Source organism: Polyodon spathula, chromosome 10 (genome assembly GCF_017654505.1).
Source record: "Polyodon spathula isolate WHYD16114869_AA chromosome 10, ASM1765450v1, whole genome shotgun sequence".
NCBI classification, from domain to species: domain Eukaryota; kingdom Metazoa; phylum Chordata; class Actinopteri; order Acipenseriformes; family Polyodontidae; genus Polyodon; species Polyodon spathula.
The window spans coordinates 23,879,021-23,903,019 of NC_054543.1; the positions used below are offsets into that span (position 1 = coordinate 23,879,021).

The 23,999-nt window shown below is 43.6% G+C and overlaps 1 protein-coding gene across 1 annotated transcript in view; it reads right to left on the reverse strand.

Moving 5' to 3' along the window:
* LOC121322009 (ADP-ribosylation factor-like protein 4C) overlaps positions 1-1,990 on the reverse strand; it is a 33,082-nt gene extending 31,092 nt beyond the window's left edge. The window contains exon 1 of the mRNA XM_041261436.1: positions 714-1,990. Coding sequence (XP_041117370.1) covers positions 714-1,288 — 575 coding nt within the window. The 5' untranslated portion in view covers positions 1,289-1,990. The remainder of the gene's footprint in view (positions 1-713) is intronic.
* Between the last annotated feature and the right edge of the window lie 22,009 nt (positions 1,991-23,999).

Here is a 23,999-nt window from a genome sequence, read left to right on the forward strand (position 1 = left end):
ACTGTTGTAAGTAGCAGTCATGGATGTGATTTCTGTAAATTACAGTTAATTACAATCTATTTGGTGGTCTTCAGTTGAACACAGCTGTGTGATGGACATGGCAGTGAACTACTAGGTTGAATTCAGTCAGCATGATAAGTACATCTACATCACGTGCAAAAAGTAGATAATTGTCTGACAAAAACTAAGCAATATTCGAGAAAGTTCGGTGAAAACGCAGTTGAAATAGAAACACTAGGAATATCCCGATATTGTCAGTGTTTTTTTTTTTTCCTGTATTCCCAGTGAAAGTAACGAATTCGACAAATCCCAAACTGTCACAGGCTACGTTTCCATATAGCAGCGTCTGAAAGGGCCAGCCCATTTTACAACGTCATAAATAATGCACGCTTTTTGGTTGACCGGTAGAGAAAAAAACATAATCCTGCACCTCGAAATACATGCACACATTCTTCCACAAGCTGAAACACAGCTGGCCAGTATCGTGTATATATATATATATATATATATATATATATATATATATATATATATATATATATATATATATATATATATATATATATTATTAAAGGTTGATCAAATAAACGCTTCCTCATTTCCTTTTGGTTCGGGTGATATCGACAGAATCACTATATGGTCTTTACCTCAAGTCAACAGCCGCCATACAGTCAATAGGCGGTAAAGAGATAAAGAGGTGGCACCAAAATTACCGTTTCTTTTTCTGCTTCTGAGATTTCCTGCGTTTCAGGATCATTTCGTAGAGTTTATCCATTCCTTCAGGGAGCCCCTCTCCAATGATTGCGCAGGCTGGCTGCACGTGGTAGGCGATGGAGGGGCAGAGCTCGTGAAGCGCCAGCTGCTTTTCAATGTCCGCCACTGGTAGCGACTTGGGCAAGTCCTGCTTGTTGGCTATCACCAACAACGGCGTGCCCTGGTTCTCTGTAAACTTGGTGACTTTGTGCAGCTCAGTTTTTGCCTCCTCCAGCCGGTCTACATCGACCGAATCCACCACGTAGATAATTCCATCAGTACACCGGCTGTAGGACTTCCAAAGCGGCCGCAGTTTCTCCTGCCCCCCGACATCCCAAAAGTGGCAGCTGATGCCCTTGGCGGTGCCGTTGCTGAGTTTTATCTTCTCCGTGTTGAACCCTATGGTGGGCACGGTGTTGACAAACTCGTTGAATTTCAGCCGGTACAATACAGTGGTCTTGCCGGCGGAGTCCAAGCCCAACATGACGATGTGAAGCGACTGGAAGGCAGACATGTTGGAAAAACTGTTCCCCATTTTCTTATTCTGGTGTTTTAAAGTGTTACAAACAATACTCAAGCTGGGGGAAAAAACAGCTTTAGGGGGAAAGAATCAATTGGACTTGTTTTCCATTTTTACCAGTCAGTTGTGATTGGAAGGTAATTCATTAATTAACTACATGTACAGCTGGAGAGTCAAAACACACCGTGTTTACATCGTAATATCCACCAACTTCACACTAACGTGTTTTGTTTTTAATAAAATCAACGTAATTGCATTTTCTCTCAAGTAAATAAATCCAACATCCCACCTCGCTCAATTTTAACCCCAGAGCTGCACGAGCGCAAGCATCAGTTCTTCAGCAATCATATTTCAAATCCAACGTGCAATCCAATCTGTTTGGTTTCTTGTCGCAAGCTGTAAAAGGCTGTCCAGTGATGTTTCTTTTCTATTATTTATTTATATTTATTTATTTATGTGTTTATTTATTTTTTACCTCGTATCTTGAAGCTACACTTTTACAATTCACAGTCTGATATTGTTTTCTGTGTCTCGGATATTTTACCTTAACAAACAATAATACAAAACAATTGTGTGCAGACGGTTTAGTGTCCCCTGCTCCTTGTCTGTGAACAAAGTCCTTTTCGTCTAATACCGATACCGGGTTGGTTTGGTTAGGAGCCTGCCTCTGCAGACAGTTCCTTTCCTGCAGCGCAGTTGTCTAATAAAACCGAACTCTCTCAGCTTCTATAGAAGCAGTCTCTCGGAACGCTGCATACCCAGCCCCGCCCCTTGCTCAAGGCGTTCGAGATTTAAAGTGACAATGGTGCTTTTTTTTAAAACAATTCTCCCAAGAACCTCTCGAGTTAAAAAAACACAACCCCACCCCTACTCCAATCCTATTACTGTCTATCTGACTAGCGATAATGTTTCTTTTAGATACAAGATAACCAATATTGTTAACATTAGCACGATAATCAATTCCCCGGTAGGAGCATTTTCATGACAAATCGAAGCTTTCCTGGAAATAATCGATTTATTGTAGTTTTTCACATTTTGATAATTTAGATGAACGTTTGCCCTAAACAAGTGACCTGATGCATGGCATTTGTATATGCTGATGAAGCAATCTATGTATTTCTCCTGCCTGGTTCTACTGTTTTGACTAGTTTTGATTTCGGAGGGGAGGGGGAAGGTGGGGGGTCTATTCTGGGAAAAGGTATTTACCTCACGATAAATGTTTAGCCACAGCAAGACATAAGACTTGCGCGCCATCAGCTGGTAAAAACCTGTCTACATTTAATTTACAAATCTGACCAGTTTGGTTGCTACCAGTTTTAATGTTATTATAAGTTGCATAATTTTTTAACGTTTATATTTCCACATTTTTGGTACTGTTACATAGAGAGAGAGAGAGAGAGAGAGAGAGAGAGAGAGAGAGAGAGAGAGAGAGAGAGGGAGGATGTTTTCTCTGCTTGAAGGTCGACTTTGATTCCCAGTCATTTGTTATCAGTGTTGAGCTGCTAACTGTGTCTGTTTCCGTAGCATACAGATCTGTGCACCGAGGTGGGACGACGACTGTGCTAGCAGGTCATGTTCTCTTTCTGTGAATTATTATTAAAACTTTCCAGAACAGAAAAATAACATCCAGCAAGCAGGAATAGTTGAGTTCCTTTGTTCAGATAGTATGCCACTTGTTTCACTTTAAAAGGGTTCAGATCTATCCTACTATTCATGACAAGCTTTTTACTATCTCCCTCATTATTGATTGCTGAATTATTTTACCCCAGTTTTTCTCGTTACATCACCCCCCCCCCCACAGCAGCTCAGGAGAAGTTAAGGTCAGTGGGCATCCTGTGGACTGAAAAAAATCAACACTGCCATTTATCTAACTCTCTCCATGAGTCAGGAACCAAGCTGATTGGAAATCTGACAGGAAATTAACTATATACTTAATGAGCAGCCAAATACGCATGTCCCACCACCAATGGTTCTGCATTTATGCATCTGTACAATTACTAGCCGTGTCTAAAGTAAAATAAGTAAAGAAATAAATACATTTATCATACAATGTAAAAAACTTGGACAAACAAGTTTATGTTACTTCTGAATCAAATCTGAAAAGTGAAACCTGTAGAAAGGATAGCTTTAACAGTTGTTGTGTCTTATTCTTGTTATAAACTTAATGCATGAACTTCTGTTATATTGATAAGACGGGGGCTTTCTTGCTATGTCTGCAGACTTAGTGTGAGTGTGAAATTCTAGACTAAAAACTTGCCACTACTTTATTAGCTAGTCTTTTGTAATACCATATGTGTATTACAATTTCTGTGATTTCATTACTTTGATCTTTGCATTCAGTCTGGGATGAGCCGACGCTTTTAGTTACCTTAGCTGGAATGTTGTTTGGCCAGAATACTGCTGGTTGGTAACAATTAAGTCAGAAGTGAAAAATAAATAAAATCTATATCTACATATCATGCAACCTTGTAAATACTCTGTGTCTAGCACTGACATGTTTACTACCAACATTCATGTGTTTAATATCACTTATTAATAAATGAGAATACATGGATTACTTTATCAGGACTTCATCAGTAACCTGGCAAAATAATCATTAAAACAAAGACTTGACAATTAATATAAAGGTCAATATATCTGTTATTCTCTACAACACATGTTAACCCTTCCATAGCTGGAAAATATATTTTTTTGCCATTGCTTTATATGGGAAAAATGGCATCCTCATATGAAGTCATCATGCAGTTGCGTCTGCCATATGTCCCCATGTAAAAACAAGAAAAGAGTTTCTATGTGGTCGCAATGCATGAAAAGGGTTAATAATTAAAAACATAAGTAATCTGTAAACATTCATATTGTGTTGCTTGGTATTAAATATTGAGCTACTTCATTTTCTGAACTTTTCGATACAGCACTGTAACTTATTTACTGTTCATGTAACCCTGTTAATATTGTTTTCACTTCCGAAAATCATTTTGGCACACATTCTTATTTTTTCCATGTGTATCAAAACCAACTTGTGTAATTGTAGTCCTTTTGAGGGCACTTTTCCTCCTTTGCATCCTCTTTTAATGCGAGGGCCATCTTTAAACAGCTTCAGTCTTTGACATGTTGTTTAGGGTTATGAGGTGTGATAACTATTAAAACATGACACTGTTTAAAAATGGTGCTCACATTCAATCATTGATTCAAACTGGAAAAATGTTCAAGTGGGCCTACGTAGGATTTGATCAAAATGGAACATACCCACTGAAGGTGAAACAAATCCATAGTAAACATTTCAGGAAAATTCCCATTTTACAGACTCTTGGGGTGTTTTTCTACTGATCACTTTTTAGAGGAAAACCCTACAGAGCGGGTAATTGAGCAGAGACTGTATCCCACACATCCCTGTTTGCATTTCCCCACTAAAGCTGTGATATTGAGTAGAAGGATTTGTGGATTTGATCCTAAACTTTGGAATATCCTTCAAATAATTTTGAGAGAGTTTGGAATTCAAGCCTAGACTTTAAAAGTCTTGTGTTAAAACCCTGTGCACAGCCAGATGTCTGTTAAGTTTCTTCTGAAGTAATTATCTGGACATTTAGTATTAATTTGGTGACAAAGCATTCATGGAAAAGTACAGAGCAGTTAGAAGCAGTAAGGAGAAATTACATCTTTAATTGCTTTAAACAGAAAACACAGGACATTGGGGAAACACTGCAGCTTAAAGTCTAACTGCTGTGTATCTTTTCTGATAATAAGCAGAAGCTCAGAGTTGCTGATTCAAATTCGGCTCTGTTCGGGGGGGGGGGCTTAAACCAGGCATTCTTCCCAGCTACAGTGAGTGGAAGCGAAAGCGTGGGAGAACAGAGCAGTTTGAAAGCAGGTTGACAGCTACAGAAGATAAACTAAATTAAAAAAAAAAATGAATAAATAATAATAACAATAAACATGGTCTTCAAGCCAGTAATCTGTGACACCTGCATGATGTGGGAAATCCAAATAACCCAGCAGAGCTAAACCAAGTGTGTTTAAAGTGCTGCACGATCTAGGACTTGCTTAAACTAGTAAGTGTACTAGAAATGGAGCTGGAAGAAATGAGACAGCAACAAGATCTTGAGGAGCTGGCACAACAACAATTCATAGAAGTCTGCATCACCCCTAATAGACTGAAAGCCACCAGAGAGATAGAAGAATGTCAAAACAGCTGGGTTCAAGTAGGCAGAAACAGGGAAAAAAGAAACTAAACCAAACACAACCACCAGAAATCAAAACATCCAACAAATTTGAGCCACTTCAGAAACTTAGATGATCAAAACTAACATCAAGAAAATGAAAGGAATAACATCCAGGACCCTATTAACAGTGCTGGCCAGACAGCAAAAAGAATGGAGATTATAATTGTTGGGGACTCCATATTGAGAAACATAGCAAGTTCAGTTCGCAGTTTGGGCCCCCTTACTACAGTGTGCAGCCTTCAAGAAACCGTTGTCACACACATCAATGAAAACATTAGGTTACCTACCGTAACCCTGTTTCCCTAAAAGAGAAGATGACCACCACCAGATAGGTATGCGATATTCCTGACCTTCGGGTAGATATCACTGAGCTCTCTATACCAGAGCTGCTGATAGACCCCTCCCCTTGATGACACACTCGGTCCCGCCTATCCTCCTTTTTTTCCATTGAACCTGTGAGGGCGACAGAAGCAACAGAAGCGGGTGGTGGTTGTCTTCTCTTTCAAGGGAACCAGGGTTACGGTAGGTAACCTAACATTCCCTTTCAAATCGAAGATGACCACCACCAGATAGGTATGGGATAACCTATACCAAATCCATCACGAGGGAAAAGGAATGGCAGCAACTGAGGGACGTACAACACTGTCTAACCCAGGGGTTAGGGGTGGGAACTTACACCCTCAAGGACCCTTGTCCTTACAGAAGGCAATGCAGGGTCTACTGCGTTGTTACGGTGAACCTGATGAAAGTATGCAGCGTAGCCCAGCTAGCTATAGTACAAATATCAGACATCGAGGATGTAGCCAACCCTCTAGTGGAGTGTGCAGCTACCCTACCCGGAGGGGCAAGCCAGCACCATCATACACAGTCGAGACTGTGTCCACAATCCAGTGTGACAGACGCTGCTTAGAGAGTGGCTGTCCTAGTGTCCATGTCCCGTGACAGACAAAGAGCTGGTCAGATTGACGCAGAGCTCTTGTCCTATGCATGTAGCATCTCAATGCCCGCACTGGGCAGAGGAAATTTAATCTCTCATCTGCCGTAGAAGCAAACCGAGGGGGATGAAAAGACTCCAATTCCACAGATTGGTTGATGTGGAAGGCTGTAATCACCTTGGGGAGGAAAGTGGGGTTGGTGCGCAGAAACACCCTAATGTCATCTTCCCAAATACGCATGCAGGAGCTGTGTACAGACAGCGCCTGCAGCTCACTGATCTGCTTAGTGGAGGTGATAGCCAAGAGGATGGCTATCTTCATAGACAGATACTTCAGCTCTATGGAATGTAAGGGCTCAAACGGGGCTTTCGTGAGAGCCTCTAGTACAATATTAAGGCTCCATTCGGGGTGAACAGTCCTACTAGGAGGGCGTAATCGCTGTGTGCCTTTAAGGAAATTGGTAGCCAAAAAAATGCACACCCGGAGACATAGAATCTAGGGGAGCATGGCAAGCAGAGATAGCTGTTAAATACACCTTCAAGGTGGAAGGTGATCTTCCAGCATCGAGCAGTTCTTGCAGAAATTGTAAAATGACAAGCATAGGGCAAGTAATGGGGTCATGGTTCCCAGCCAGACACCAAGTTTGAAAATACTTCCACTTACAGGTATACAATGACCTAGTGGAGTCTTCCCTAGCACTCTGCATTGTTTCCACAACCGCTTTTGATAGCCCTAGGGCAAGGGTGTCAAACTCAATTTTACCAAGGGCCATATCTTAATTTAACGTTTGATTCATGGGCCACAAAATGCACACCTTTTACATATGCATTTTAATAGGTGTGTGGCAGGCTGGCGAGTGGATAGAGGCCCAAAGACAGACTGCAGTTCAAAAAAATAACTATTTTATTATAAATAAACACAAAATGAAAGGGCACAAGGGCCAAAACAAAACAATTTAAACACAAAGAAAGACAAAAAGCAAAATTTACAAAAATAACAATCTCCAGGCTGGGCAATGCCTTCACTGGATTCAAGCTCTCCAAACAACCAAAAAAAAACCAACCTGCTTCCTCAGCTCCCTCTCCCCAAATGAGAAGCAGAGGCCTCCTTTTATATCAGGTGGCTGGGCGCTGATTGATCGTTAATCAACCTAATCAACTAATCAACCCCAGCCACCTGAACATAATAAACCCAGGCAGGTAGGGGAAGTTAACCCCATCTCTGCCAATTTAAAGGGCAGAGCTTTGCTCTGCCACAAGGTGACATAGAAAATGCACGTTTATATTCAGTTTTTAATACATACACATATATGTTATATATGACTTATTAATTTAAAACACATGTTATCTACCTAGTTGCTGTCCTGTGCGTTCTCATTTACTGAAGAAATTCGGCACATTTTTCGTGAGACAAGCTTGTCAATATTGGGATTCATGTTTTCTGTTGAAACGATCTTTAGCATGGAGTGTAGATGCTTGTCATTCAGGTGAGATCTTTCAGTGGATTTATTAATCTTCATCAGTGAAAATAGCTGTTCGCAGAAGTACGTACTGCCAAACATTGACATGATGCGTGCAGCCTGAATGCAGAGTTGTGGGAATGTGGCTGGAAGAAACGAGTAAAATTGCTCAGCCAAGACAATCAAACTTAGCCTTCTGTGCGCTATCGCACTGCAATTCAATAAATTCCACCTGGATGTCTTCTGGTGCAGTTTCCAAGTCTACGCCAAATGGGTTTGAAAAAAGCTGGAACTGGAACTGCTACTTGCGAAAATCTGAAAAACGGTGCAGCAAACGCACCACCAGAAAAAGTAAAATCCTCCATAGAATCACATACAGCTTGGCACGTTAGGAAATGGGAAAGGTTTCCTCGCTGCGTGTGTTTTTCCCATACATGTAACTTTAGCTGAAGCACCTTAACACTGTCATGCATTTCAGTTATGACTTGTTACAGCCTTGCAGTTTCACATTTAAATTGTTGAGCTGTTGGTTATATTGCAGAAAAATCCCAAATCACACAACCACTTTGCATCTGAAAACTGTCTAATTTCATTCCCTTTATTGTGCATGAAAATTTCTATTTCTTGACACAATTCAAAGAACCTTGTAAGTACTGCACCGCAGCTAAGCCAGAGAACTTCGGTGTGGTGCAGCAAATCACTATATTGAGCATTAAGCTCGTCAAGCAATATTTGAAATTGCCGGTGATTCAAACCTTTCGCACTGATAAAATGTATCATTTTCACAACCGTGGCCATTATGTGATCCATTTTCAGCACCTTCCCACACAGAGCTTGCTGGTGTAGAATACAGTGGTCTGTTGTAAGTGTTGTTGGACAATTCACCTCCTGTAGTTTTTTGCACACCAAAGCAACAAGCCCATTTTTTTCACCACACATGGGAGACGCTCTGTCTGTTGTAGTCAATCCAACTAATTTCTCCCACTGTAATTTCATGTTGCGCGCACACATCTCATGCTGTTGAAATATATTTTTTGTTGTGGTAGTGAGGTGTATAGCTGCAACATCCAAAAGCTCTTGGGTAGTAGTGAAGTATGCATCAACACCCCAGATAAAAATAGATAACACAGCGGTATCAGTAATATCTGTGCTCTTGTCAACAGCAAGAGAAAAGGCTACGAAATCGCTTGCTTTTTCAGTGAGCACTCTTGAAGATCGGTAGCCAGGTCATCCAGCCACGGTATTTCTGGAAAGACTGACATTGGAAAACACACGCTTTTTCTCAGGCAGACTATTTCTGAGACTAAGCATGCAGTCTTTTACAAAAGTACCCTCAGAAAAGGGCTTTGACAACTTTGTGATGAGCTCTGACACAAGGTAACTTGCCTTTACTGCCACACCACTTTTACTTTTTGCCTTTTTAAACATGTTCTGCTGTAAATGAAGGGTTCTTTTTAATTCGGCCCGCTTTTCTTGCCATTGCTTTCCTTCAAACTCGCCATATTTTTCTTTTGTTTCATTCTCCCACCTTTCCTGAAATAATCAGTCTTCCTTATCGATCTTTCTTTTCTTGGATATTTTGAGAGTTATATTATTGTTTCTAACGGAAAACACGCCTTCAGCACCAAACACGAGATATGAATGGCTGTCTCTCGCTGTCTTCTGTTTATTTTGCTCTGAGCTTCCTGCTACTTTTCTGATGGCTGATGGGATTTGGAGTTCTTACGTGTAATAACACAATAGACTCAAACTGGGCTGGGCCAAATTATACAGTAATGAATGAACTTTGCAAGGGGTCGGATAAATTGCCTCCAAGGGCTGTATTTGCCCTATGGGCCTTGAGTTTGACACCACTGCCCTAGGGCTAGCCAGCGGTCCCTTTCAGGGGCCAGACCCATAACTGGAACCTGCCTGGTTCCGGGTGCCAAAGAGAGGCTTTTGCCTGACTGAGAAAATCCAAATGAAGTGGAATCTACCAGGGCTGGCCGTGCAACAGCTGGCACAGGGTCGAAAACCATATTCTCCTGGGCCACTTGGGAGCCACTAGGAGAACTGACGCCTTCTCCAGTCTGACTTTTCAGAGAAAAGCCATGAGCAGCAGCATGGATGGGAAAGCGTATAAAATCACTTTGGGCCATTCGTGCGCTAGGTCGTCTACGCCAAGTGGACCGCCTAAGCGGTGGAGAGAGTACCACAGGGGGCAATGTGTCGTCTCTGCCGAAGAGAAGAGATCAACCTGCGCCTTCCCAAACCATTCCCAAATGCACTCCACCACCTGAGGGTGGAGATCCCACTCCGATGGATGCAGGCTGCTCCTGGAGAGGAGGTCCGCTGCCCAACTCATTGCACCGGGAATGTGCATTGTCCGTAGGGACAGCAGATTCCTTTGAGCCTATATCAGTAGCTTGAAAACCATGTGATGTAACCCCAGGGACCTTAGTCCACCCTGGTGGTTGACACACGCCACCACTGTTGTGCTGTCGGTATGGATCAGCACATGTGTGCCACTCAGCACTGGGAGAAAGTGGTGGAGAACAAGGGACACCGCTTGCAACTCCAGCATGTTTATGTGCAGAAATGTCCAGTGATCCGACCAGGATCCACGTACTCGTCTGCCTTCCCAGACCGCTCCCCAACCCAGGTTGGACGCGTCTATCATAACCACTTGCCGATTCAGTCCTACTCCCATTTGCACACCTTTGTGCAGGTGAGAGAGAACACTCCACCAGTGTAGGACTGCTGAGTACACGTAAGGCACAGTCAGCTGACAGTGTCTGTCAAGTTTGGCATTGAGGTGAAACGCATTGAGCCACGCTTGTAGCGGGCACATGCGAAGCAAACCCAGCTGAATGGCTGAGATGGCTGCTGCCATCAGACCCAGTTGTTTCTGGCACAATCTGAGAGTTACCTGTGATCCCTGTTGAAACAGGGGGAGGCAACCATGGACAGCTGCAACTCAGTCGTCCGACAGGTATGCGTGCATTGTAACAGAGTCCAGCCGAAGCCCCAGGTACGTGGTGCACTGCACTGGTGTAAGCCAACTCTTCGCATCGTTTATGGTGAGGCCCGTCTTATGATGCTCCGTCACAACCTTTGTGTGGGCCAGTGCTCCCTCTCACAACTGGGAACAGATCAACCAGTCATAGAGATAGTTTATCACTCTGATACCCTGCAGCAGCAGGGGAGCCAGGATAGTGTCCACGCGCTTTGAAAATATATGAGGAGCCATAGCACAACAAACTCATACACGCTTCCTAGAAAGGAAAAGCGCAGGTACTTTCTGTGCTCTGGACGAATGGGAACATGAAAGTATGCATCCCTTAAGTCTATGGTGGTGAACCAGTTGCCTGGTTGGACAGACTGGAGGATGTGACAGTGAGTCAGCATTCAGAACCTCCTTTCTGGCTGGGCTGCTGAGGCTGGGGCTGGGCAGTTTGGAGTGGGTGTTTAGGGTGCTGGCCCTGAAAATGCCTCCTCTGATGTGGTTTTGTGGACTGACCACGACCTGTGTTCCCTCTGCCTGCCGGTTGGGCTCAGTTACCTGCTGATGTGCCCTGAAGGAGATACCTTAGGTCACCCACCAGAGTTGTGGGGACTGGGACTCTTCTAGTGACAGTTCGAGTCTGGGGAGCTCGCCAGCGGCTCAACCCACCCCATGCAGATACACGGGGAGGGAGCAGCGCGGCCACTTGATGGCCCGAAAGTGTGCCCTGGGGATATGGGCACATCAAGTAGCGGGGCCTTATCAGCATCAGGGACTCTGGCTTGTGTCAGCCACAGCTGTCTACGAGCCACAACCAAGTTGGTTAGGCTCCCGCCAACGGCTCGCCCTTGGAGACTGGAGACCTGCAGCAGCGTACTGGACAGGAGACGTAACTTGGAGGCCACTGGCTCAGGGAGCTGGGCCTCACGCAGTACACCATCCAAATATGCGGAAAGCACACTCGCTGTATTGGTTAATCGAGTTGCCTGCACTTCTGCTGTGTAAGCTTGCTTCAGATGCATCTCCTTCACCCTACATTGAGGGTTCGGGCATGCCGGGTCTCTAGCCAGACCATCCACCAGCTGGGTCTTAACCAGGGCCGCGATGGTGGAGTTTACCGAGGGAAACCCCGCCAGGCTGAGCTTAAAGTGGCTCTCAAAAGTATTCACTCGCCTTGAACTTTTCCACATTTTATTGTGTTACAACATGGAATCAAAATTGATTTAGTTAGGAGTTTTTGCCACTGATCAACACAAAAAAAATCCATAATGTCAAAGTGAAAAATAAAACAAAGCCCTGAAGGCTGGCGTCCTCATAAAAACAAATTGTTCTAAATGAATTACAAAACAAAACAGAAAATAATTGACTGCATAAGTATTCACCCCCTTGAGTCAATATTTGGTAGAAGCACCTTTGGCAGCAATTACAGCAATGAATCTATTTGGATAAGTCTCTACCAGCTTTGCACATCTGGACACTACAATTTTTGCCCATTCTTCTTTGCAAACTTGCTCAAGCTCCGTCAAGTTGGACGAGGACCTTTGGTGAACAGCAATTTTCAACTCTTTCCACATATTCTCAATTTAAATGGGCCACTCCAGGACATTGACCTTTTTGTTTTTAAGCCACTCCAGTGTGGCTTTGGCTGTATGTTTGGGGTCATTGTCCTGCTGGAAGATAAATCTTCTCCCAAGTCCCAGGTCTCTTGCAGACTTCAGCAGGTTTTCCTCCAGGATTTCTCTGTACTTTGCTGCATCCAATTTGCCCTCTATCTTCACAAGATTTTCAGGCCCTGACGGAGAGAAGCATCCCCATAGAATGATGCTGCCACCACCATGCTTCATGGTAGGGATGGTGTTCTCAGTATGATGTGCGGTGTTAGGCTTGCACCAAACATAGTGCTTAGCGTTGAGGCCATAAAGCTTTATTTTGGTCTGACAACAGAATCTTCTTCCACTTGGTCTCAGAGTCTCCCACATGCCTCATGGTAAACTCTAGCCGAGATTTGATGTGAGTTTTTTTCAACAATGGCTTTCTTGTTGTCACTCTCCCTTAAAGGCCAGTTTTGTGAGCCAGTTTTGGGCTACTGTTGCCGTATGCACAGTGTGTCGCAGCTCAGCCATGGAAGACTGTAACTCCTTGTGGCAAAGTGCCGCCCCTGTGTGTATTTTGTGTTATGTGTTAATGTTGGTATATAGTCATTGGTACACGGGATATAAACGGGTCTGTCTAACACAAGTGTTTAAAATGTATATTTGTATTTTGGCACGAGGATTGCACAGCACTTCACGTGCAAGTAAAAAGTAATAATATGTGAGCACGAGGAATTGCACTTTATTAATTCACGTGCAGTTGTATCTCGACTCCAATTGAATGATTGATTAGCAGTCGAGTCTTGGTATAGCTGCATAAAAGCAGAATGTTTTCACATACTCTGGGTTGTGTGTTCAGTGAGTGGAGAACTGGATTGGAGATGGAGGTAATTGTGATAATTGTAAGAAAAATAGAAGTTCACCATGTTTGTCTGTGTAGTCCATTTTGTTTGTCTGTTTATTCGACGAAAGTGCTGTGACCTGTGTTTTTGTTTGTTACAACCTTTTTTATTTTCTGTTCTGTTTATTAAATGCTCTCTTTTGAAGGCCCTTAATCAGGGAAAGGTGGAGGATGCGGAGGAGTGGCTTCGCCTGAAGGCCACAAGACCAGTCCACCGCCAGGAGCTGCCTCTGCCTCCTCCGACTTCAGTTTGTGGTTTAAAACAAACCAAAACAATAAAAACAACAACAACAACAAAATAATAAAGAAGTGGAAGGCTGGAGCTGGAGAGATGGCTGCCAGGATCTTGAGGACCTCCTCTGTGGTCTAGAGGACCAATGCTGGGGCCTTGCCTGTGGGGAGTTCGGGCACCCGGTGGTGCGCTGTCCCTACCAAGAGGGAGAGGAGGAACTGGACCAGCAGAGGAAGGTGAGGAGGAGGCAGAGAAGGGGAAAAGGGAAGAGGAAGGCAGAGCGTCCACCGCCCAAGTCTCCACCAGCACAGGATGAATGCCTGCTGGTTTTGCCTCCAGAGGGAGAGGAGCCATCTCCAGCGCCAGAGGGAGAGAAGCTGTTGCTGCCATCTCCAGCTCCTGAGGGAGAGGTCCCACTGCTATCTCCAGAGCAGGAGGGAGAGCCGCACCAGTCCCCTATAACAAGGGTAGACTACATGCTGCTCCCACCTCCGCCGCCAGGAGACTACATGCCTCCACCACCTCCATGGGCAGGAGCAGGGCAGCAGTAGCTGCCTCAGACTCTGCCATATTCACCGGCAGGAGACTACATGCCTCCGCTACCTCCACCGGCAGGAGCAGAGCAGCAAGAGCTGCCTCTGCCTTCGCCACGTCCACCAGCAGAGGGTGAATGCCTGTTGGGCCCCTTTCCACCAGCAGAGGATGAATGCATGCTGGTATCACCTCCCCCACCATCACGAGGAGAGGAGCTGGAGCTGCCTCTGCCTCCATCACCATCAGGGGGAGAGGAGCAGGAGCTGCCTCTCCCTGCACCAGAAGGACCAGAAATAGATGCTGGCGGTCCTCAGCAGCCCTTGCATAGGCTGCTGAGGGAAGCACTGGGAAGAACCGCCCGGCCGCATTGGCCGAGAAGAGGGCCAACGCCCTCACCCCAGCTTGTCCTGACTCCCTGCCTGGCTTCGCCCAAGTATGCCTGCCTGACTTTGCCCGGGGTTGACTGTTGCTCCGCATCGCCTGGGGTTGCCTGTTGCTCCGCATCGCCTGGGGTTGCCAGCCACTTCGCATCGCCTGGGGTTGCCAGCAGCTCCACATCGCCTGGGGTTGCTAGAACTGCTTCGCCAGGGGTTGAAGTCAGCTCTGCTTGGCCGCAGGGGTCAGTGTGTCCAGAGCCCCACCAGAGGGAGCTGCCGGCTATGAAAAAGTGGGGACCCTTCCCCGCAGCAATTTCGCTGCAGAAGTTCTGGGGGCTGAAGTCCCTCCAGAGGGAGCTGCCGGCTATAAAGGGGGGAGAGGTCAGGAAACCACCTTTCACCGCAGCAGTTTCGCTGCTGGAGATCTTGAGGGAGGTCTAGAGACCACCAAACCCAGCAGCTTTTCCGCTGCTGGACTTGCCCCGGCTGAAGGAGTCAGTCTGGGAGCTGTTAGCACGTCTGACATAAAATGTATAATTGTATTTAAGTACAAAGAATGCACAGCACTTTACGTGCAAATAAAATGGAATAATGTGTGAGCACAGGGAATTGCAGTTTATTAATTCACATGCAGTTGTACCGTGACTCCAACTGAATGATTGATTAGCTGTCGAGTCTCGGTACATCTGCATAAAAGCAGATTGTTTTCATATACTCTGGGTTGTGTGTTCAGTGAGTGGAGAACTGGATTGGAGATGGAGGTAATTGTGATAATTGTAAGAAAAGTAGAAGCTCACCATCTATGTCTGTGTAGTCCATTTTGTTTGTCTATTTATTTTGGCGAAAGTGCCGTGTTTTTGTTTGTTACAACCTTTTTATTTTCTGTTCTGTTTATTATATGCTGAGCGAAACCATTCATTCAGCTCCACCAAACTCCACCTCTCTTGTTGTTTATTTTCCTGTTTCTGGTCGGACGTCCCCCACTCCGGCCATCTTTGTGACACTCCTTTAGTTGCCATAGGCCTCTTGGTGGCCTCCCCGACTACTGCCCTTCTTGCCTGGATACTCAGTTTTTGAGGACAGCTTGTTCTAGACAGATTGTCAGTTGTGCCATATTCTCTCAATTTCTTAATAATGGACTTTACTGTGCTCCAGGGGATATTCAATGCCTTGGAAATGTTCTTCTATCCTACCCCTGATTGGTGCTTTTGAAGAACCTTATTCCGGATTTGCTTTAAATGTTCCTTCATCTTCATGATGTAGTTTTTGTTAGGAAATGTACTAACCAACTGTGGGACCTCCCAGAGACAGGTGTATTTAACCTGAAATCATGTAAAACACCTTAATTACACACAGGTGGACTCCATTCAACAAATTTTGTGACTTCTAAAGATTGTTGATTGTACCAGAGCTTATTTAGGTGTGTCATAGCAAAGGGGGTGAATACTTATGCAATCAAGTATTTTCTGTTTTATATTTGTAATTAATTTAGAACAATTTGTAGATTTTATTTTTCACCTTGATATTATGGAATTTTTTTGTGTTGATCAGTGGCAAAACCACCTAATTAAATCCATTTTAATTCCATGTTGTAACACAATAAAATGTGGAAAAGTCCAAGGTGGGTGAATACTTTTGAGAGCCACTGTATCTGTGCCTTCCAAGGAGGCGTGCAGTGCAGCTTGTTTAAGTAGACTAGGACCCGAAGTACTTCCTCCATAAAATCTGGGAAGACCAGGAAACTCTGAGGGTGAGGAGCCAGCGCCTGTGTCCGAGAAACAGATCGGTGTGGTTCTGCCACTGACGTCCAGGGGACCTGCCAAAAGGCTGCAGCACGACTCCTGAGAGCCGAGACCGAGCTGGACAACGGGGTGGAACCGGTGTCTGAGACATTCTCGGAGCGGGGCTCTTCCTCAACAAGGGTCTCACCCACTTGAATATCAGAGGAGAAAGAAGCTCTATTCCCCGAGGCCGCTATGGAAAGCATATCCTCCTGTTCCAGCTGTGGCGGCTCCCCCCACTCTGCACTTCCAAAGGGGAGGGGGGGGTATAGAAATTTTGGTCTGCGGCGGACCCTGGACAGGGGTCTGGGCCATCGGCGCCTTGGTCAAGAGCTCTAGAACCTGAGTCATCTAATCCTTGAGGTCCATAATGTCCCTCGTCTGCCTAAAACGCTTCGCCTGTCTCAACTGTGGCGATTGGGTGTGACTATGGGAGGTCTGTGCATTGGCAACATCCAGCAGGGAGTCCTGGGACATGCTGTCTGGGGCACCCAGAGCCGCTGACAGTCTAACGTAAGAGGATGCGGAGCTCTCCCTCTTGACTCTCTCCAAGCGGGCCTCTTTGAACCGAGGCTGAAGGGCCGCACAGACACTGCATGTCACCTCCCTTTCAAGGGCAGCGGTGGCATGAGGAACACCCAAGCACCGCACACAGAGGGTATGTTTATCCTCCTGCGGGGATGACAGAGTTACAGGCCATACCGACATGGGCCTGACTTTGTGCATAGCACCAAAGCACTGCTCGCACCGCGTTAAACACTAGAGACGTTAACGTAGTGTACAAATCACTAGCATTACTGCAGTAATACTGCGTATCATGCCGTGAGTAACGTGGGCACCTTGTGCACCATATACCGCGCCGTACGTAAAGTATACGCTGGGAGAGCAGCGGCTACACAACAAGCGCAACGTGCAGCTTGTGCACTGCTTGCACCGTGTGTTCCAAGTGCCGTGCGTACTGAGTACTGTACACTACGTGCACTGCATACCGTGTCGCACCATGCGTAATCGCAGTACATGGTAGAGGTACGTGTACACTAGGTGGGCTGTGTGTACCGAGCACCATGTACACTGAGTACTGAAGGCACTAAATGCACCATGTACCGTGTAGCGTTATTGTGCACTACTAGAGGGGCGCTGGCAGTGTGTTACTACTCTAAGCACCTGAGCAAAATGATAGAGGAGGGAGAAAAGTACCCCTTCTGTACAAGGCCCGACTCACCACAGTGGTGGTGCTGTAGCTGGCAGAACTACTTGACAGCAGGGATGTGGCAAAGCCTAGCCCCAAGGAGGACACGTGTACTCTCAGAAAGAATAGACAATCATTCGCGGATGACTGCACAGACAGTCGCTCACAGACGACAGACAGATAAACAAGAGCGGTCTACCACGCAAGCAGGGAGGCCATTGAAAGACAGAAAGGCAATAAAGGACTCTTTTTTAAGTCGTTGATTCCAGGAAAGCTGCAAGGCAGCTTTCAGCACGAATGCAGGAGAAATACAACAGACTTGAATCAACTCGAGAAGCTTTTTTCTATCAATGCGCTCAGCTAAACACAAAGGTCTTACCGTACCATCTTGAGAGGGTAAAAAGAGGAGGATCTTGTGACAGTGACAGTTTTATTCCACCGGGAGGCAGTACCGGGTGCGTTATCACGGGAAGGGGCCTATCGGCAGCTCTGGTAAAGAGAGCTCAATGATACCTACCAAAAGGGCAGGAATATCCCATATCTATCTGGTGGTGGTCTTCTTCGAATTGAAAGGGAACGTGGACATGCTCCTGGAACGAACAGGAGACAACTCGGTAGTAGTTGTCCACATCGGTACAAACAACATTGGAAGAGACAAACCAAAATCCCTGCAAAACAAATTCAGAGAGCTAGGAAGGAAATTAAAAGACAAGACCAAAACTCTGGTATTTTCTGGGATACAGACAGCTGGAAATAATTCATCTAAACACATTGTTGAAAACGTGGTGCACACAACAAGGCTTCATCTATCTTGAACATTCAACCACATTCTACGACAAGGAGTATCTATATAGGCGGGATGGACTGCGCTTAAATAAATAGGGAACCAATCTACTAGGAGAAAAGATCCTTGAGGAAGTTCGTTTAGAAGCATTTAAACTAAAACAGAAGGGAGACCACATCAAAACAAGAGCAACAACTCAGGTAAGTCAGCCATTAAATGTATTTACCTAAAGTATCAGAAACAAAATGTTAGAACTTGAAGCTACTGCACTAACAAGGAACTATGATGTGATAGGTGTTACAGAAACTTGGTTGTCTGAGAGTGATGGAGACGAATATAATATTAGTGGTTATACACTGTAGGGAAGACAGGCAGGACAGAAGAGGCAGAGGGGGTAGCACTATACATAAGAAACAGTCTTGATGTCCAGGTGTTAAATTTGTAACTAAGGAGAAGCCACACTAATGGGGGATTTCAACTTCCCCCATATAAAATGGGAAAACCTGGTGGGGAGCACAAAGGACGAAATTAAAAATGTGGAAATGACAAATGACTGCTTCCTAATGCAATTTGTCAAGGCACTGCCAAGAGGGGAGGCATGCCTTGATTTTCTATTTTCAAATAAGAAAACAGAATAACTAAAACAGAGGTCAGAGAACCATTGGCAAACTCAGACCACAATATGGTCTCATTTGAAGTGATTTTTAAAACCCACAAAGTAATGACTAAAGCTAAGGTTAACAATTTTAGAAAGACAAACTAGGAAGGTATGAAACAGAGACTAACATAAGCAGATTGGAGTAAAATAGAGAAAACATCGACAGAAAAATATTTTCTGTTTTTTAAAAATGTAGTACTACAGGCGCAAAACAATTAAATCCTAAAAGTAAACAAATCTAAATCTAAAACAAAATTGCCAAAATGGTTTAATAGCTCAATTTAAAAAAAAAAAATATTCAGCTAAAAATAGGCACTTTACAAAGCGTTTAAAAGGGACCAAAAACAAAGTACACAGAAAGAGTACTTGGAACTGCAAACCAAGTCAAAAAGGGAGTTACAAAGGCCAAGAGAGCCAGAAATGAACATTGCTAAAGGGGCTAAAACCAATTACAAAATGTTTTTCCAGTATTATAACAGCAAGAGAACATTCAAAGAGGAGGTTAAATGTCTAAGAGATACAAATGACAAAATCATAGACAAAGAAAAAAAACTAGCAAATATATTAAATAATTAATTTTCACAAGTTTTTATAAAGGAGGATATGGACAACATGCCCCACTTGTCAGCCTGTTCCTAACTTTAGTATAGCTGAGGCAGAAGTGTCTAGGAGCTCTTAAAATAAACAAATCTCCTTGGCCAGATGAGATCCTCCCAATAGTACTCAAATAAATGAAAGTAGTTATTTACAAACGACTAACCAAGATCTTGATACAGGAGTTGTACCTACAGACTGGAGAATTGAAAATGTAATACCGATCCACAAAAAGTGAAACAAAACCGAACCAGGTAACTACAGACCAATAAGCCTGACTTCTATTATATGTAAACTTATTGAAACTATAATAAGATCTAAAATGGAAAATTACCTATATGGTAACAGTGTCCTGGGAGACAGTCAGTATGGTTTTAAAAAAGGGAGATGGTGTCTAATTAACCTGCTTGATTTTTTTGAGGAAGCGACATCGACAATGGATAATTATAAAGCATATGGCACGGTTTATTTAGATTTCCAGAAAGCTTTGGACAAAGTGCCGCATAAAAGATTAATTCTCAAACTGAACGCAATAGGGATTCAAAGAAATGCATGCACATGGGTTAGAGAGTGGCTAACATGTAGAAAACAAAAAGTACTGATTAGAGGAGAAACTTCAAAATGGAACGAGGTAACAAGTGGTCCTCTCCTATTCCTAATCTACATTAATGAATAGATTCTGGTATATTAAGCAAACTTGTTAAATTTGCAGATGACACACAAATAGGAGAAGTGGCAAACACTGTTGCAGCAGTAAAGGTCATTCAAAATCATCTAGACAAGATTCAGAACTGGGCAGGAACATGGCAAATGACATTTTATAGAGACAAGTGTAAGGTACTGCACGCAGGCAATAAAAATGTGCATTATAAATATCATATGGGAGATACTGAAATTGAAGAAGGAATCTATGAAAAAGACCTAAGAGCTTATGTTGACTCAGAAATGTCTTCATCTAGACAATGTGGGTAAGCTATAAAGAAGGCCAACAAGATGCTTGGATATACTGTGAAAAGTGTTGAATTTAAATCAAGGGAAGTAATGTTAAAACTGTACAATGCATTAGTAAGACCTCATCTTGAATATTGTGTTCTGTTCTGGTCACCTCACTACAAAAAGGATATTGCTGGTCTAGAAAGAGTGCAAAGAAAAGTGACCAGAATTATTCTGGGTTTAAAAGCCATGTCATATGCAGTCAGGCTTAATAATTGAATCTATTCAGTTTTGAACAAAGAAGACTACACAGCAATTTGATTCAAGCACTCAAAATTCTAAAAGGTATTGACAATGTCGACCCAAGGGACTTTTTCGACCTGAAAAAAGAAACAAGGACCAGGGGTCACAAATGCAGATTAGATAAAGGGGCATTCAGAACAGAACATAGGAAACACTTTATTACACAGAGGATTGTGAGGGTCTGGAACCAACTCCCCAGTAATGTTGACACCCTGGGATCCTTCAAGAAGCTGTTTGATGAGATTCTGGGATCAATAATAATTGTTCATTAGCCACTCCAGTATAGCATTGGCATTGTGCTTTGGGTCATTGTCATGCTGAAAGGTGAACTTCCATCCCAGTTTCAGCTTTCTTGCAGGTTTTCCTCAAGGACTTCAAGGACATCTTCCACTCGCGACATCGAGTGGAAGAAGTACAGGCATGGAAAAGTACAGAGCAGTTTAGAAGCAGTAAGGAGAAATTGCATCTTGAATTGCTTTAATCAGAAAACAGAGGACATTGGGGAAACACAGCAGCAGCTCAAAGTCAAACAGCCGCATGTGTTTTTCTGATAACAAACAAGCTGAAACTCGGAGCAGCTGATTCAAATTCAGCGCCGTTCTGAGACACGGGCGAGGGGAGGAGCCAACAGCACAGCAGAACAACGCAATTAAATGAGGCAGTCTTCCCAGCGACAGTGAGTGGGAGAAGTACAGGCGTGGAAAAGTACAGAGCAGTTTAGAAGCAGTTTGAAAGCAGGCTGACAGCTGCAGAAGAAACTAAACTTAAAAAAAAAACCCTCAACATGGTCTTCAAGCCAGTAATCTGTGACACCTGCTTGATGAGGGAAATCTGAGAAACCAAGTGTGCGTAAAGTGTCACGTGATCCAGGATTTGCATAAACTAGTAAGTATGCTAGAAATGGAGCTGGAAGAAGTGAGACAGCAACAGGATCTTGAGGAACTGGCACACCCACAATTCATGGAAGTCTGCATGACCCCTAACAGACTGAAAGCCAACAAGGAGATAGAAGGTCAAAACAGCTGGGTACAGGTAGGCAGAAGCAGGGAAAAAAAGAAACTTTGTCAAACACAACCACCAGAAATCAAAACAACCAACAAATTTGAGTCACTTCAGAATTTTGATGAGCAGAGCCAACAACAAGAGAATGAAAGGAACAACATCCAGGACCCCATTGACAGTGGTGACCAGACATCAAAAAGAAGGGAGGTCATGATTGTTGGGGACTCCATATTGAGAAACACAGCAAGTTCAATTCGCAGTTTGGACCCCCTTACTACAACAGTGTGCTGCCTTCCGGGAGCCTCGGTCAAGCACATCACTGAGAACGTGGACAGACTCCTAGAATGAACAGGAGACGACCCGGTAGTAGTCGTCCACATCGGTACAAACAACATTGGAAGAGACAGACCAAAATCCCTGCCAAACAAATTCAGAGAGCTAGGAAGGAAATTAAAAGAGAAAACCAAAACTGTGGTATTTTCTGGTATACTACCGGCACCTTGCAAAGGACCATACGGACAACTGGAAATAATTAATCAAAACGCATGGCTGAAGATGTGATGCACACGGGAAGGCTTCACCTATCTTGATCATTGGACCACATTCTACAACGAGGACTATCTGTATAGACGGGAGGGACTGCCCTTAAATAACAAGGGAACCAGTCTACTTGGAGAAAAGATCCTCGAGCAGGTTCAGAAGCATTTAAACTAGAAAGGAAGGGGGGAGAAATCAACAAAAAAACAGAAGGGAAACCGCATCAAAACAAGAAAAACAACTCAGGTAAGACAACCATTAAATGTATTTATCTAAATGCTAGAAGTATCAGAAACAAAATTCTAGAACTTGAAGCTACTGCACTAACAGGTAAGTATGATTTGATAGGTGTTACAGAAACGTGGTTGTTTGAGAGTGACAAACAAGAGGAGGCCATTTGGCCCATCTTGCTCGTTTGGTTGTTAGTAGCTTATTGATCCCATAATCTCATCAAGCAGCTTCTTGAAGGATCCCAGGGTGTCAGCTTCAACAACATTACTGGGGAGTTGATTCCAGACCCTCACGATTCTCTGTGTACAAAAGTGCCTCCTATTTTCTGTTCTGAATGCCCCTTTGTCTAATCTCCATTTGTGACCCCTGGTTCTTGTTTCTTTTTTCAGGTCGAAAAAGTCCCTTGGGTCGACACTGTCAATACCTTTTAGAATTTTGAATGCTTGAATTAGGTCGCCACGTAGTCTTCTTTGTTCAAGACTGAACAGATTCAATTCTTTTAGCCTGTCTGCATATGACATGCGTTTTAAGCCCGGAATAATTCTGGTCGCTGTTCTTTGCACTCTTTCTAGAGCAGCAATATCTTTTTTATAGCGAGGTGACCAGAACTCAACACAATATTCAAGATGAGGTCTTACTAGTGCATTGTACAGTTTTAACATTACTTCCCTTGATTTAAATTCAACACTTTTCACAATGTATCCGAGCATCTTGTTAGCCTTTTTTATAGCTTCCCCACATTGTCTAGATGAAGACATTTCTGAGTCAACAAAAACTCCTAGGTCTTTTTCATAGATTCCTTCTCCAAATTTCAGTATCTCCCATATGATATTTATAATGTACATTTTTATTTCCTGCGTGCAGTACCTTACACTTTTCTCTATTAAATGTCATTTGCCATGTGTCTGCCCAGTTCTGAATCTTGTCTAGATCATTTTGAATGACCTTTGCTGCTGCAACAGTGTTTGCCACTCCTCCTACTTTTGTGTTGTCTGCAAATTTAACAAGTTTGCTTACTATACCAGAATCTAAATCATTAATGTAGATTAGGAATAGCAGAGGACCTAATACTGATCCCTGTGGTACACCACTGGTTACCACACTCCATTCTGAGGTTTTTCCTCTAATCAGTACTTTCTGTTTTCTACATGTTAACCACTCCCTAATCCATGTACATGTGTTTCCTTGAATCCCAACTGCGTTCAGTTTGAGAATTAATCTTTTGTGCGGGACTTTGTCAAAAGCTTTCTGGAAATCTAAATAAACCATGTCATATGCTTTGCAATTATCCATTATCAATGTTGCATCCTCAAAAAAATCAAGCAAGTTAGTTAGACATGATCTCCCTTTCCTAAAACCATGTTGACCGTCTCCCAGGACCCTGTTACCATATAGGTAATTTTCCATTTTGGATCTTATTATAGTTTCCATAAGTTTGCATATAATAGAAGTCAGGCTTACTGGTCTGTAGTTACCTGGTT